The sequence below is a fragment of the Manis javanica genome, chromosome 2 (genome assembly GCF_040802235.1).
Source record: "Manis javanica isolate MJ-LG chromosome 2, MJ_LKY, whole genome shotgun sequence".
Lineage (NCBI taxonomy): Eukaryota > Metazoa > Chordata > Mammalia > Pholidota > Manidae > Manis > Manis javanica.
In genome coordinates, this window is record NC_133157.1 from 42254028 (window position 1) to 42269213 (window position 15186).

Sequence of the window (15186 nt, forward strand, 5' to 3'; positions counted from 1 at the left end):
GTAGCCTTCAAAGCATGGCTTAAACAGCCCTTCCTGAATCATGGCAACTAAATAAAACCCAGCTTATGCCCAAATGCAGTTACGCAGTCATGTTTGGTTATCCAGAGTTTACTCCTCTTTCCAAGTTTATTTTAAAAGAAACTAGAGCCAGGTGTTTATGTTTGGATCCTAGGAAAACTCTCATTCTTCTGCCTGCTCTTTGCCTTCTCCTCGTCCATCAAAATATGATACAACCTTGTTACACACGTTGTTTCTTGGATTTCAATAAAATAGTTTCTTAATAGAAAAATGAATGGTAAATGGAAAGGCTATTGAGCCAGGAGAAATCTCACTGTATAAAGAGGAAGCATTTGTGTATTATCAAAACATAGGTTATCTAAAATAAATTCAGAGTTTTAGAAAGCATGATTTGAACTAGATCTGATACCTCTTGTTTGGGGAAGGGAGAGATGTGGCAATTATCTCATAATTGATGTAGAACAGTATATCTTGGAAACAGGGAAGAGCTTGTGATATCCTTAGGAAAAAGGAAGGAACTGCTAGGTGTTGTAAACAGCCATTATATAAGCCTTATCTCTTCTTGCTATCCTGGTTTTCCTCTGGAGTGTGGATTCAGCTGCTTTGGAGTTAACATTTTGCTGATTTTTAAAAATATTTTTTATGGTTGTTGGTAGGGAGGAGGGAATGTTTTGTGTTTGAGGCATTCAGTAAGAACTCAAGGACATTAGTGAGAATGTTGAGACCAGCTAAATTAAGGAAAGACTAGTGCTTTAAATAACTTTTTCTTATGACAGAGGAGATGTGTTGGTGGATGAGACTATGTACAGTTCTTTGCAAGTGGCATTCAGCTATTTGAACTGTTACCAAAATTGTCTGTTGCTGATTAGTTAATAAGATACTGTATATACGAATTGTGTCACATTTGTCATGGTTTAATAATGATGTATAAACCTGGCATGTCCCACTAATTTATAGTCATTCTAGTAAAATGGCACAAGTGTACTTTAGTTGGTCATGAGAATGAGCTAAACATTTAAAAGATTTAAACAGTGAGTCATTGACTTCTCATTCTCCTTCCAAGAACTGATCAGTAAACAAACTCTGATGTTTAAGGCCAGGTCTGAAAGAGTTCATGTCCTTTTACCATTAAACTACTTGTCTGGAATATTTTGGAGTGTCCATTTCACCTTAAGAAGAGGTTTTTAAAGATAAAACTCACCTTTTATTGACAATACTAGGTGCAACTAGGAAGAATTGGAAAGAATCAACAAAGAAATTGAATAAGTCGAGACCAAGGTTGAAGAAAAGCAGAAGGGGCTTTCCAAGTCTACATTAGCACCTGAAGAACTACCCCAAAATCCCTATGGCATCCTTGAATGATGCAAATGTGAGACAAGATTTTCCTGAAAATAGCCTGCTCCCAAAGGGAAAGAGGAATGAGCCATCACAGAACAAAGAGAGTCAGCCTAGAAAGTATGTAATGGAGCACAGATGTCCAGCAGCTAGTTTTGAACATGATCCCTCGCTCAGTTATCCCACAGGGCTGCTTGGAGCAACCAAAGTAAGGCAGGATGAAACTGAGACACAGAACTTCTGCTGCTTGAAAAAATCTGCCAGCGAAAATTGCCACAACTCTGAGAACCAAAGGCCTTATGTTTCACCAATTAAAATTCAAATAAATCTTCAAGACTCTGATGAAGATGACCTTGTAATAGATGTACCTCCAATCATGCCTACATCTAAGAAATCTAAACCATGTAGGGGCTTCAAATACCAGAATATGAATGAAAGAATACACAGCGTGTCTCCAGAGAGGAGCAATCTTCAAATTAGTGGCCCAGAAGAGAAAAAAATAGATAAAACCCAACTAACTACACAAATAGATGAAGAAAATAACAAATTAGAACAACCAAAATTGTTTATGAAAACCTCACTAGATAATAAAAATAACTTATATAGCATTAAAAAACACATTTCTGAGATGGGAAAAATGAATGAGAAAAACTGTGTCTGTATTTCAGAAGAAAATACATCTTGTGTACTGCTCAGTGACAAAGAAATACAGAAGGAAACTCATCATGAAAGTTATCCAGAGAGTGAAATACATGTAAAACCATTATATGATACTGAAAAAGAAGAAACTGAAAGTCTGTATTCAAGACCATCCCAAATCTCTTATTCAGATAAGGATGCAAAATACAAAGTGTTGAGAGTACAAGACAGTAGTCACGAGTTCAGTACTTGCGAAGACAGCAGATTGGCTAAATTTGATTTTGATAAGGAGTGTCCTGAAGATGGCACTCCCTGTGATTCTAATGACACTATGAAGGAATGTCTTCAAATTTTAGATGAGTTCACAGAAACTGAAGCTCATAAGGGAGAGACTGCCAAGCAGGTGGGTCATGATTTTTTTAAATCTTTTCCTCAATTTAAGGTTTTTTTCTTTAATACATATTCTCTATATTCTTAACTCTATAGAATATAGCATATTATGTGCATATAACACACACTGATGCTCATGATCAATAATATATTGGAATGTCAAGGCAAAAACCATAATTCACCAGCCATAGTGTCTTACAGACTTAAGTAAGAGGCCATGGTCTTCCATTTAGGCATTTGTAATTAATTTCCTAACTTGGAGGAATCTTCTGTTGGAATCTATGCATCTGAAATTATCCAAATGAAATTACTTCTTGTGAATTACTTCTTAGTAAGTTGCCCAGTATTCTGTAGCATGGATTCCTGTGCCTCTTCAGGAAACATGTTAAATTCACCTTCACTATGCTGAAATCGGATAATTCTTATATTTTTCCCACTAGACTTCAAGAAAGCAAATGGAATTAGATATGCTGTATTCTCAGAATACTTCTGGACCAAAAAAGAGAATTGCACATTCTGCCAAATTTAATGTGAGTTATTTAGTTCCTCTTTTGTTGCACATTACTTTTTTTTATTAGAGTATCATTGATATACAATCTTATGAAGGTTACACATGAGCAACATTGTGGTTTCAACATTCGCCCATATTATCAAGTCCCCACACACACCCCATTGTAGTCACTGTCCATCAGCGTAGTAAAATGCTATAGAGTCATTACTTGTCTTCTCCATGCTATAATGCTTACCTATGACTTACCTATATTGTGTGTGCTAATTATAATACCCCTTAATGCCTTCTTCCTCCCTCCCTGCCCAACCTCCCCAACCCCTCCCTTTGGTAACCGCTACTCCTTTCTTGGAGTCTGTTAGTCTGCTGCTATTTTGTTCCTTCAGTTTTGCTTTGTTCTTATACTCCACAGATGAGTGAAATTATTTGGTACTTGTCTTTCTCCACCTGGCTTATTTCACTGAGTATAATACCCTCTAGCTCCATCCATGTTGTTGCAAATGCAGTTCTTTTTATGGCTGAATAATATTCTGTTGTGTATATGTATCACATCTTCTTTATCCATTCATCTACTGATGGACACTTAGGATGCTTCCATATCTTGGTTATTGTAAATAGTGCAGAGATAAACATAGGGGTGCATGTTTCTTTTTGAATCAGGGATCCAGTTTTCTTCAGTTAAATTCCTAGGAATGGAATTCCTGGGTCAATAGTATTTCTATTTTTACTTTTTTGAGGAAGCTCCGTACTGCTAACCACAATGGTTGAACTAATTTACATTCCCACCAACAAGGTAGGAGCGTTCCCTTTTCTCTGCATCCTCGCCAGTATTTGTTGTTTCTTGTCTTTTGGATATTGGGCATACTAACTGGTGTGAGGTGATATCCCATTGTCGTTTTAATTTGCATTTCCCTGATAATTAGTGATGTGGAGCATTTTTCATGTGCCTGTTGGCCATCTGAATTTCTTCTTTGGAGAAGTGTCTGTCCATATCCTCATTTTTTAATCGGGTTATTTGCTTTTTTGGCTGTGGATTTGTCATATATGGCCTTTATTATGTTGTGGTACTTGCCCTCTATACCCATTTTGTTGAGAGTTGTTGTGAATGAATATTGAATTTTGTCAAATGCTTTTTCACCACCTACGAAGTTGGTCATGTGATTTTTGTCCTTTTTGATGTGGTGGATGATGTTGATGGATTTTCAAATATTGTACCATTCTTGCATCCCTGGAATAAATCCTATCTGATCATGATGGATGATCTATTTGATGTGTTCTTGAATTCAGGTTGCTAATATTTTGTTGAGGATGTTTACGTCTATGTTCATCAGAAATATTGGTCTGTAATTTTCTTTTTTTTTGTGGTGTCTTTGTCTTGTTTTGGTATTAGAGTGATGCTGGCTTCATAGAATGAGTTTGGAAGTATTCCCTCCTCTTTTACTTTTTAGAAAACTTTAAGGAGGATAGGTATTAGGTCTTCTCTAAATGTCTGATAAAATTCAGTGGTGAAACAATCCGGTGCAGGATTAGTCTGTTCAGATTTTCTTTTTCTTCCTGGGTCAATCTTGGAAGCCAGTAGTATTCTAGAAAGTTGTCTGTTTCTTTTAGGTTATCTGATTTGTTAGCATATAATTTTTCATCATATTCTCTAATAATTCTTTGTATTTCTGTGGTGTCCATAGTGATTTTTTCCTTTCTCATTTCTGATTCTGCTTATGTGTGTGTACTCTTCTTTGTCTTGTTAAGTCTGGCTAGGGGTTTATCTATTTTGTTTATTTTCTCAAAGAACCACCTCCTTGTTGCATTAATTCTTTCTATTGTTTTATTCTCAATTTTATTTATCCCTGCTCTGATCTTTATTATGTCCCTCCTTTTACTGACTTGGGCTTCATTTATTCTTCTTTTTCTAGTTTCATTACTTGTGAGTTTAAACTGTTCATTTGTGGTTGTTCTTCTTTCTGGAGGTAAGCCTGTATTGCAATATACTTTTCTCTTAAACTGCCTTTGCTGTGTCCCACGGTTTTGGGGTATTGACTTGTTTTCATTGGTCTCCATATATTGCTTGACCTCTGTGTTTATTTGGTCATTGATCCATTGGTTATTTAGGGTCATTTTGTTAAGCCCTTATATGTTTGTGGGCTTTTTGTTTTCTTTGCATAATTTATTTCCAGTTTCATACCTTTGGGGTCTGAGAAGCTGGTTGGCACAATTTCAATCCCACTGAATTTACTGAGGTGCTTTTTGTGGCATAGTATGTGATCTATTCTAGAAAATGTTCCATATGCACTTGAGAAGAATGTATATCCTGCTCCTTTGGGGTGGACTATTCTGTAGATGTCTGTTGGTCCATATGTTCTAATGCATTCAGTGCCTGTGTCTCCTTACTTATTTTCTGTTGGTTGACCTGTCCTTTGGAGTGAGTGGTGTGTTGAAGTCTCCTAGAATGAATGCATTGTATTCTATTTCCCCCTTTAATTCTATTAGTATTTATTTCACATATTTGGTGCTCCTTTATTGGGTGCATAGATATTTATAATGGTTATTTCCTCTTGTTGGACTGACCCTTTTATCGTTATGTAATGTCCTTCTTTGTCTCTTGTTACTTTCTTTGTTTTGAAGTCTACTTTGTCTAATACAAGTACTGCAACTCCTGCTTTTTTTCTCCCTATTACTTGCAGGAAACATCTTTTTTCCATCCCTTTGCTTTCAGTCTGTGTATGTGTTTGGCTTTGAAGTGAGTCTCTTTTAGGCAGCATGGAGATGGATCTTGTGTTTCTTATCCGTTCTGTAACTCTATGTCTTTTGATTGGTTCATTCAATCCATTTACATTTATGGTGATTATCAATTGATATGTACTTAGGCTTTATGTTTGTGGTTACCAAAGGTTTAAGGGCAGCTTCTTTAGTATCTATCAGTCTAACATAACTCACCTATTACTTTATTTCAAACACAATCTAGAGGTTCTTTTTTTTCACCTTCTTCTTCCTCCTCTATTCTTAATGTAGTAGGTGTCATATTCTATACTCTTTGTATATCCTTGACTGACTTTGTGGGTAGTTAATATAATTTTGCATTTACTTAATTATTAGTTGGTCTACTTCCTTTACTGTGGTTTTATTTCCCCTGGTGACAGCTATTCAGCCTTAGGAATACTTCCATCTATAACAGTCCCTTTAAAATACACTGTAGAGGTTGTTTGTGGGAGGTAAATTCTCTCAGCTTTTGCTTCTCTGAAAATGTTTAATCCCTCCTTCAAATTTAAATGATAATTTTGCTGGATAGAGTATTCTTGGTTCAAGGCCCTTCTGTTACACTGCATTAAATATATCATGCCACTCCCTTCTGGCCTGTAAGGTTCCTGCTCAGAAGTCTAATGAAAGCCTGATCATCTTTCCTTTATATATCATCTTATTTCTCTCTCTGGATGCTTTTAATATTCTGTCCTTGTCCTTGATCTTTGCCGTTTTAATTACTATATGACTGGATGTGTCTTCGTAGGGTCCTTTGTGTTAGGAGATCTTTGCACTTCCTGACCTGAGAGACTATTTCTTTCCCCAGATTGGAGAAGTTTTCAGCAGTTATTTCCTCTAAGAGACTTTCTATCCCTTTTTCTCTCTCGTCTTCTTCTGGTACCGCTATAATGTGAATACTGTCCCTTTTAATTGGTCACACAGTTCTCTTATTATTCTTTCATTCCTAGAGATCCTTTTTTCTCTCTGTTCCTCAGCTTCTCTAGTTTCCTGTTCTCTAATATAAGAATTATATTGATCAATATTTATTTCTATTTTATTTACCATCTCCTCTTCCTCATCTAATCTACTTTACATCCCCCTCTGTTGTATGTTTTGTTTCAGATACTATATTTTTAAAAATTTCTGTCTCTTTTTGAAGTCTCCCTGAGATCTTGACCAGTTTTCTGTATCTCCGTGAACATGTTTATGATTTTCATTTGGTATCTTTCAAGAAGATTGGTGATTTCAGTTTCACTTAGCCCTCTTTCTGGCATCTGAATTTTTGTTTGTACAAAATTTTTACCATTTCATTTTTCTTGTGATTCCTATGGAATAATAACTTTGTGTAGGTGGCGACCTCTAGTACTAGAATCTCTACTAGTAGAGCGTTCTCTATTTGCAGCATCTGGAGCAATGGTGGGAGTCACAGGCATGCTGCTCCAGTGCCTATGGGAAAGAAAGAGCTCTGTTTTGCTTCCCGACTGCAGTGCCTGCCTCTGGTGCCAGGTCCAGTGCACTTAGTGTGCAGGGAGGAGCCTCTACATTGCACCCCCATAGGTGCCATAGGCTGGGCCACCCTTCTGCTGGCCTGGCATGGTGGCAAGGGCAGCAGATGATCAGGACCAGTGCCTGTCACAAGGAGGGAGCAGCAGGCCACATATTGCAGTAGGGGGCTTTGGGGCTGTGTTGCCAGCCAGGCAAATGGAGCATCTGAAACTCCTGAAAGTTCCCAACCTGCTGAACTAAGTGTGCTGGGATGATTTTGTCCACTGCCCTTTCTCCTGAGCAGCCAGCTCTGTGTAATATTTGCCCCTGTAGCATCCCACTTGCTGTTGGGAAGTCTTTGTCCCAGAGCAGCCAGTTGTGGGTACCTGTGCTCCTCAAGCAGCTGGAATCTCAGTCTCTCCGAGTATTCCACCTGTCTTTGCTTTCAACCTCTCTAATCTCCGGAGCACCATGTAATGTGGGTTCATGCTCTGAGCAGATCTCCAGGGCTTGGTGTTTAGCAATCCTAGGCTTCTACTCCTCCCTGCTCTATTTCTCTTCCTCCCTCCTGTGAGCTGGGGTTGGGGGAGGGCTTGGGTGCCCCTGCATTGCAGCTTTGCTATGTTACTCTTTTCTGTGACGTCTTCTCTTTTCCCCAGATGTTATCAGTCTGCTCTGTAGTCTTTGGATCACTCATTCAGGATTAGTTGTATTTGCTGTATTTTCATATTGTATGTGATTTGGGGAGGAGGTTTCTGCCTCACTTGTCACACTGCCATCTTTTTCCACAAACACCCTGTGGCACATTACTTTTTAAAGTGTGTACCTTTTCATTTGGTTCTTTAAATATATTCTAGTACTTATTGTTTTGTTATCCACCAGGGGGTACAAGTGGGCAGTCAGTAAATTGTTTCCTACTTGTAAGCATTTTCTGCATCCTTAATTTTTTCCCCATTATGTAACATTTTCAGTAAAAGCAGGTATATTTTTTATTGCATAATCTTTTAACCAAATTATATGGTCTATCCTAATTATTTGCAGGTTCTGTATTTGCAAATTCACCTATTCACTAAAATTAATTTGTAACTCTAAAATCAAAACTTGTGCTTTTGTGATCCTTTATAGACGTGTATAGTCACAAAAAATTTGAATTGCCTGATGTGCTCATTCTCAGCTAAGGTTGAACAAGGCAGCACTGCCCTCTTATTTCAGCTCTCATACTGTTGACAGATACCTTTTCTTGGTCTGTCTGGTGCCATGATTTTGGCATTTTTGTGGGGTTTTTTTTTTTGGTGATTTCACTGTTTAAAAGGCCCCTAAATATAATGCTGTCTAGTATTCCTAAGAGCAAGAAGGCTGTGATGTTCCATATAGAGACAATATGTGTGTTTGATAAGCTTTCTTCAGGCATGAATTACAATGCTGTTAACCACAAGTTCAGTGTTATGAATCAGCCATATCTAATAAAGTGTCTTTAAACAGAAACACACATAAAATAAGGCTTTGCTACTGATTGGTTGACTAAAAGGTTACTACCAGAGACTCACCTGAACCTAACTTTGTATTTGCCCTGGGAGCAATGATTCAGTTTCACTGATTCATTGTTTTTGGGACTCTGGAGAACATAACTGCCATGAATAGGAGACCTGACTACAGTTTTTCAAAGTAATTTGAACTTCTTGTAATTTATTTGATAAATGATGAAGTTCTTTTATGTCATGTAAAGAAGGTAAAGAAGCATTGCAGTGAATAGTATTGCTTTAACACTTGTGTGTTTAAAATATAGTACTTAGCACACACGTAATTTCTCTGGTCTAGTCTGTGTGCTGTTTGTTCTTGGTGCATGCTGACAGCAGAAACTTCTTCATGGCACACAAAAAAGAGTTTATGCTTCCAAGTCACCTATAAGAACCTCAATTCTGGTTCTCAAAAAATAGCTGGATGTCTTTGGGTAAGTTATTTAATTTCTCTGAGCTTCATTTTCTTTATCTGTGACATGGAGATACTGAATGTCTATCCCAGGTCAAACAGATAGGTATTTACTACACTAGTTTCTTTCCCCTTATGAAGAAAAATGTTGGGAGGCTGACATTATTTCCCTTTAGTCGCAAATGCTGTCGTGTTTCTAGTTTTCATCTTACTGTGCTATGTAACTTCCCTCCAAATTCTTATATTTAAGTAACTGTTGGTTTCATCAGTGGTTTTTTCCTTAAATCCTCCTAAGTGGAAGTAACTAGACAAAAGAAGATAAATTCACGATTTTACAAGTATATTGCCATGTTGACTTCAAGAAGAGTTGTAACAATTTACAGTCCCACAGAATGTTTCAGGTTTCCCTTCCCACCAGCCCTTACCAAAAATGGGCACTATAATTCTTTAAAAACCTGTAAATCTCGGTGAAATTTTATTTCCTTGTTTCATAGTACATTTGTGTTACTAGTCCAGCTGAACATTCTTTCATATGTTCCCTTCTCTCCTTGTCAGGAATGTTGCTCTGGAAAAGTCTGATGCTAGCCTATTTCTCCCTTTATGTATCACCTGAGGCTTTTATCCAGTTACCTAAAAAATTCTTTAACTTAAAAGTCTGGTAACTTTGGAAGGATATGTCTTACTGTTATTTTTGTCTGCATATAAAGTGTCATCTTCATATGAGACTTAATTTTTTCTCTTCAAGAAAATTTTCTTGTCTGCTTACATAGTTCAATTATTTTGATTTATTTCTGGGAATAGTTCAATGATGTGTTTATTGGATCACATGGGATATTATTAATGTCAATATTCTGAAAGCCTCTGTACAAAAGGAAATGAAATTATCAATATTATTCTTAAATCCATTTTCCTGTGTTCTGTGTTGATGCCCTGTAGGTTCCAGCCAGGAGAGAGATCACTGATCCAATCAGGGTCTCAGGCCCACCACTAATGAGTCACCCAGGAATCCTCCAGGCCCAGCAGCAGGCCATGCAGATAACAGCTGCCATTAGAAGTGGGCAGGCTTTCATTGCTGCCACTTTAGGACAGAGGAAAAATACATTTGCATGTCAAGCCCCACAGACCCAAAGGAAAGCCTCAGGAGGTATGAGAAAATGACTTGTTTAAGAAATGGGGTCTTACCTTATTTTACAAAATATTTCCTGTAAAGTCTGACCAGTTACATTTGTATCAAATGGAGCTTTATATGAAATAACAGGATTAGCATGTATTTAAAGCAGTTATATTGTTTATCCCTAAATACTAAGAAAGAGGTAGTTATATTTTGCAAGCATTTTCACATGGAGCAAATTACTTTATAAATTGTCTTAATTTGTCCTTCTAGATTATACTGGGGTGGATTATTGGGATTTGTGTGTATGTGTGTTTGCACTTTTTCTTCAAGATAAAAAATATTTTGAACCTGTAAAGGAAGTCTTGTGGAATTTGAATTGATGATTAAAATAAACTCTAATCATCTGAGGCTAATGTCATTAAAATTTACCATTTTTTCTCTTGTCCAATGAAACTTCTTAGAAAATCCACTCACATCAAGTAACCTTCATCTGGATGTTCTTCTTTCAAAGGAAATCCCAACTGCAAAGCCAAGCATTTCACACATTCCAGTGAGGAGTGTTGCTGCTTTTCCTGTAAAGGTATTATAAACTGTCTGAAGGCCAGGATTTCATTTGCTATAACCATTATATTCTGTCTCTGTGTGAGCCCCTGGGAGAGTGGTTATATTCTTTCTGTAGATCACTAGTTGGGATAAATGCCAAACCCATTAGGGAGAAATCTCAATGTTTTTTGGTTACTATTTATAGATACAGTTATTTTATGATGGGATTTGTGTCTGTATGTCATTTTCAGCTATTTTGTTTATCTCCTCCTTGGAAATATTAGGCACTTTTTTAGACCTAAAACACCTGTGGCTAAGCCTCAACTTTCTTTTTATCTATTTTATTTTTTATTTTGGTATCATTAATGTACAATTACATGAAGCTTCAACTTTTCTCAAAGGAAAATTTCACATTGGAATATACCTTTCAAACTCCATCCAGCAAGAGGTGTATATGTGTGTGTGAGAGAGAGAGACAAAGAGGCAGACCTTCAGTGAACCAAACCATCAGTGATGATAGTACAACCTTACCTCTTTACAAATTTTTCTCCTACTTGTGGCAATGAGTTTTTTTCTCTCTGTTCTACATATTCTTTATCAAAAAACTACCTGTCAGTTATAAGGCTTTTTTTCCTTTCATAAAATTTTTTTGTACTACAAGAGAACATTTTTGAGAAGTATAACAAAAAGTGAGGTGGATTAACTCATTCTAGGATTCTCATTGTTTTTATAAGTCTTCAAAAGGAAAGCTAAACCTGTTTATGCCTGGGATCATTTTAATATTGAATATGCACAGATCCTTCATAAATTTTAATTGAGCATTTTTCTTAGTGAAATGGTAACTGAAAGAGACATATATTTGTTTTAAGAATGGTAAACTACAAACTTCCCATATACTGATGAGAGGACCAAATCCCAGCTCTAAGGTTCTGGATGTGGAAACAGTGACTGAATGACTAATCAAATCAGCTGTAATGGTGTACATGCAGGTGGCAGTGCTGACTCAGTGGCCTCACTTCTCCCTTCTGGGAGTGTAGATAATTTTATATCTTGTATTTAAATTCAGTGAAGTTAAATCTTGAAATTGCGATTTTTTAAATTGAAGTATTGTTGATTTACAATCTTCTGTCCATTTCAAGTATACAACACAGTGATTCACCAGTTGCCCACATTATTAAATCCTCACTCCCACTAGTGCAGTTACCATCTGTCAACATAGGAAGATGTTACAGAATCATTGGCTATATTCTCCGTGCCGCACTACTGTCCTTGTGACCAACTTATGAGAATTTTTGTGCCCCTTTATGCCCTTCCTCCTCCACCATGGTAACTCCCTTGAAATTATTTTTAAGTTTAATTTTGATTTAGAACTTACCTAAGATAGTATTATTTCTTTCATACACATAGTAGGAATGTTAAATGCATGTTCTTCTTTTCTGTACTCAAAAAATCTGTATTTAACAAGGTGCCAAAATCTCAGGCGTCTCATCGGAAGAAGGCTTCAGTAACATCAGAACCCTCCTCCCAAGTACCGGATGAAGTAAGACACCACTATACCAACCTCTTTGTTGAGAAGTATTTAATAATTTATAAATCAGAGGGTGAGGCTCTTAACAAGGTCAGTACTGAATAATGTAATTTATTGCACACACACATATTTTGAAACTATTATTTTGAATTTAAAAAAACTCGGCACAATAAGCATTCAACTTTATTCATTTTCTGCCCATTGTTTTTTGAATCCAGGATTGGGACCAGTTCTTGGAAGATTTTTCTGGTCTTAATTTGTAAAAAGGACCCTGGTTATTTCTAGTGACAAAAACTGTCTTAGTCCCATGATTTTCATATCAAGATCAGTAGTATATTAATCTGAATAGTGTCTCCCCCCATCTTTATATGGAGTACATAATGTCTAGCGATCTACAGTTCCTCCCCACTCCCTGTTACTTACGGGCCATGGCTGGTCTCTTGGAAGCACCTGTTTTTGCAATTTCTACTCAAAACCTCTTTTCCAAATTGAAACCTTTGCAACCAGTGACAATAGCTATAGCTCCCATCCTTGTACATGTGTTCAGGAACGCATATGGACTGTGTAAATAATAAGGAGTGGTGGGGACCATAGCTTGCTAGACAGAATAAGTCCATTCAAAGTGGGGTAGATACCACTTAGCTCCATCTGATTATTGAAATTTGGAAATTCACATCCAATATTTATAGATTAATAATATTTCTAGAATTTTATGTTAAAATGTCTATTTTAAACACTGTTAGACAGACACATGTCTGAGTTCATGTGTTTAGGCTAGATTTGGGCTTAGTGCTGCCAGTCCTCTGACTGAGGCTGGATCAGATGGCTCTGGAGGTTATGAAAAGGACCATGGATGGGTGCAACAAAAGGCAGATTTGGGGTCAGTATGAGGCAGACCTTTATAATTGATACACTGTCCATAAAATAGCTGCTTCATAATCAGTGAGCTGCCAATTGCTAGAAATGTTTTGGATGTAAGTGAAGTTGTTATAATAGCAGATTCTTGCATTGAGTGAGGAAGGACTGATTTAAGGATTCTCTTTATTAACAACTTTATTGAGATATAATTGACATATCCTATAATTCACCCATTTAATGTGTACAATTCAGTGACTTTTAGTATATTCACAGTTTTGCAACCACTAAAATCAATTTTAAAATAGTTCCATCACCCTCTACCCTTTAACTGTCACCCTGCAACCCTGCATATCCCCCAGCCCTAGGAAGGCACTCATTTACCATCTGTCTCTAGATTTCCCTATTCTGGATGTTTCATAAAAAAGAATCATAATACTTGGTTCTCTTGTGACCAGCTTAATGTTTTCACTTAGCATAATTTTTTGAAGGTCATATGTATTATAACATGCATGAGTTCTTCTTATTACTGAATAGTATTCTGTATTATGGATATATACATTATATTTATACATTCATCAACTGATGAACATTGGTTATTTCCATTTATTGGCTGCTATTAATAATGAACATCTATATGAATGGAGATTTATTTAAAATTTTGTGTGATAATGATTAACATTTCTCTTGAGCATGTATCTAGGAGTAAAATTATTGGTCATATGCTAATTATATATTTAGCTTTTTGAGGAATTACAAAACTGTTTTCCAAAGTGACTGCACCATTTTATATTCCCACCAGCAGTGTATAAGGGTTCTGATTTCTCCACATCTTCACCAATACTTGTTACTTTCTGTTGGTTGTATAGCCATCTCAGTGGATGTGAAGTGGTATCTCATTGTGGTTTGATTTGCAGTTCTCTAACAACTAATGATGAACATACTTTCACGTACTTATTGTCCATTCACAGATTTTCTTGGAGAAATATCTGTTCAAATCCTTTGCCCATATTTTGAGTTATCTTTTGATCATTGAATTTTAAGAGTTCTTAATTACTCTGTATACAAGTCCTTTGGCAGATAGAACATTTGCAAATACTCTTCTTTTTTCTGTGGTTATCTTCTCACTTTCTTGGTGGTATGTTTGCAGCCCCCAAAGCTGCTTATTTTGATGTATTCCAGTTTATTTGTTCTTCTTTTGTTGCTTGTGGTATCCTTTCTAAGAAACCAAGGTCACAAAAATTTATTCCTATGGGTTTTTTTATCAGAGTTTTGCAGTTTTAGTTACGACATTTAGGTGTATGATTCACTTTTAGTTGATTTTTGTATAAGGTATGAGGTGTTCAAAATAATTCTTTTGAATGTGAATATCCAATTGTCAAACCACCATTTGTTGAAAGACTCATCTTTCCCCATTTAATTGTCTTGTCACCTTTGTCAAAAATCAGTTTGGTCATAAATATAAATGTAAATGACCATAAATTATGGACTTTGATTTTGTTCCATTGATCTTTATTTCTATCCTATGCCAGTACTACTACACAATCTTAATTATTGTAGTTTTGTAATAAGCATTGAACTTGGTTCAGTAAGTATCCAAATTGGTTCTTTTACAGTTTTGGTTCTTGGCATTTCCACATAACTTTCAGGATCAGCTTATATTATCTGCAAAAATATTCAGTGAGGATTTTGATAGAGATTGTTTTGAATCTGTAGATCAATTTGTTGAGTGTTGCATTCAACAATATTAAGTCTTATGAACTTAAGTCTTCTGAATATAGGATGTCTTTTCATTTATTTAGGTCTCTTAATTCCTTTCAGCAGTGTTTTGTAGTTTTCAGAGTACTAGTCTTGAACTTACTTTGTCAAATTTATTCCTATTCCTAGGTATTTTAATCTTTTTAACACTATTGCATATGGAATTATTCTGTAATTTTATTTTCAGATTGCTCTGCTACTGTGTAAAGATGCAGTTGGTTTTTTATCTTGTATCTTGCAACCTTGCTGTCCTTAAAGTTTTTTAGTGAATTCCTTGGGATTTTCTTTATATAAGATCATATCATCTGCAAATAGAGGTAGTTTTACTTCTTCCTTTCCAATCTGGATACC

General features: G+C 36.2%; 1 protein-coding gene across 1 annotated transcript in view; it reads left to right on the forward strand.

Annotated features, from left to right (window-relative positions):
• Nucleotides 1-1146: 1146 nt before the first annotated feature.
• LOC108399090 (RNA exonuclease 1 homolog) overlaps nucleotides 1147-15186 on the forward strand; it is a 45084-nt gene continuing 31044 nt past the window's right edge. Inside the window, exons 1-5 of the mRNA XM_073219818.1 lie at nucleotides 1147-2395; nucleotides 2823-2912; nucleotides 9974-10181; nucleotides 10613-10731; nucleotides 12160-12312. Of these exons, the coding sequence (XP_073075919.1) occupies nucleotides 1364-2395; nucleotides 2823-2912; nucleotides 9974-10181; nucleotides 10613-10731; nucleotides 12160-12312 (1602 nt within the window). The 5' untranslated portion in view covers nucleotides 1147-1363. The remainder of the gene's footprint in view (nucleotides 2396-2822; nucleotides 2913-9973; nucleotides 10182-10612; nucleotides 10732-12159; nucleotides 12313-15186) is intronic.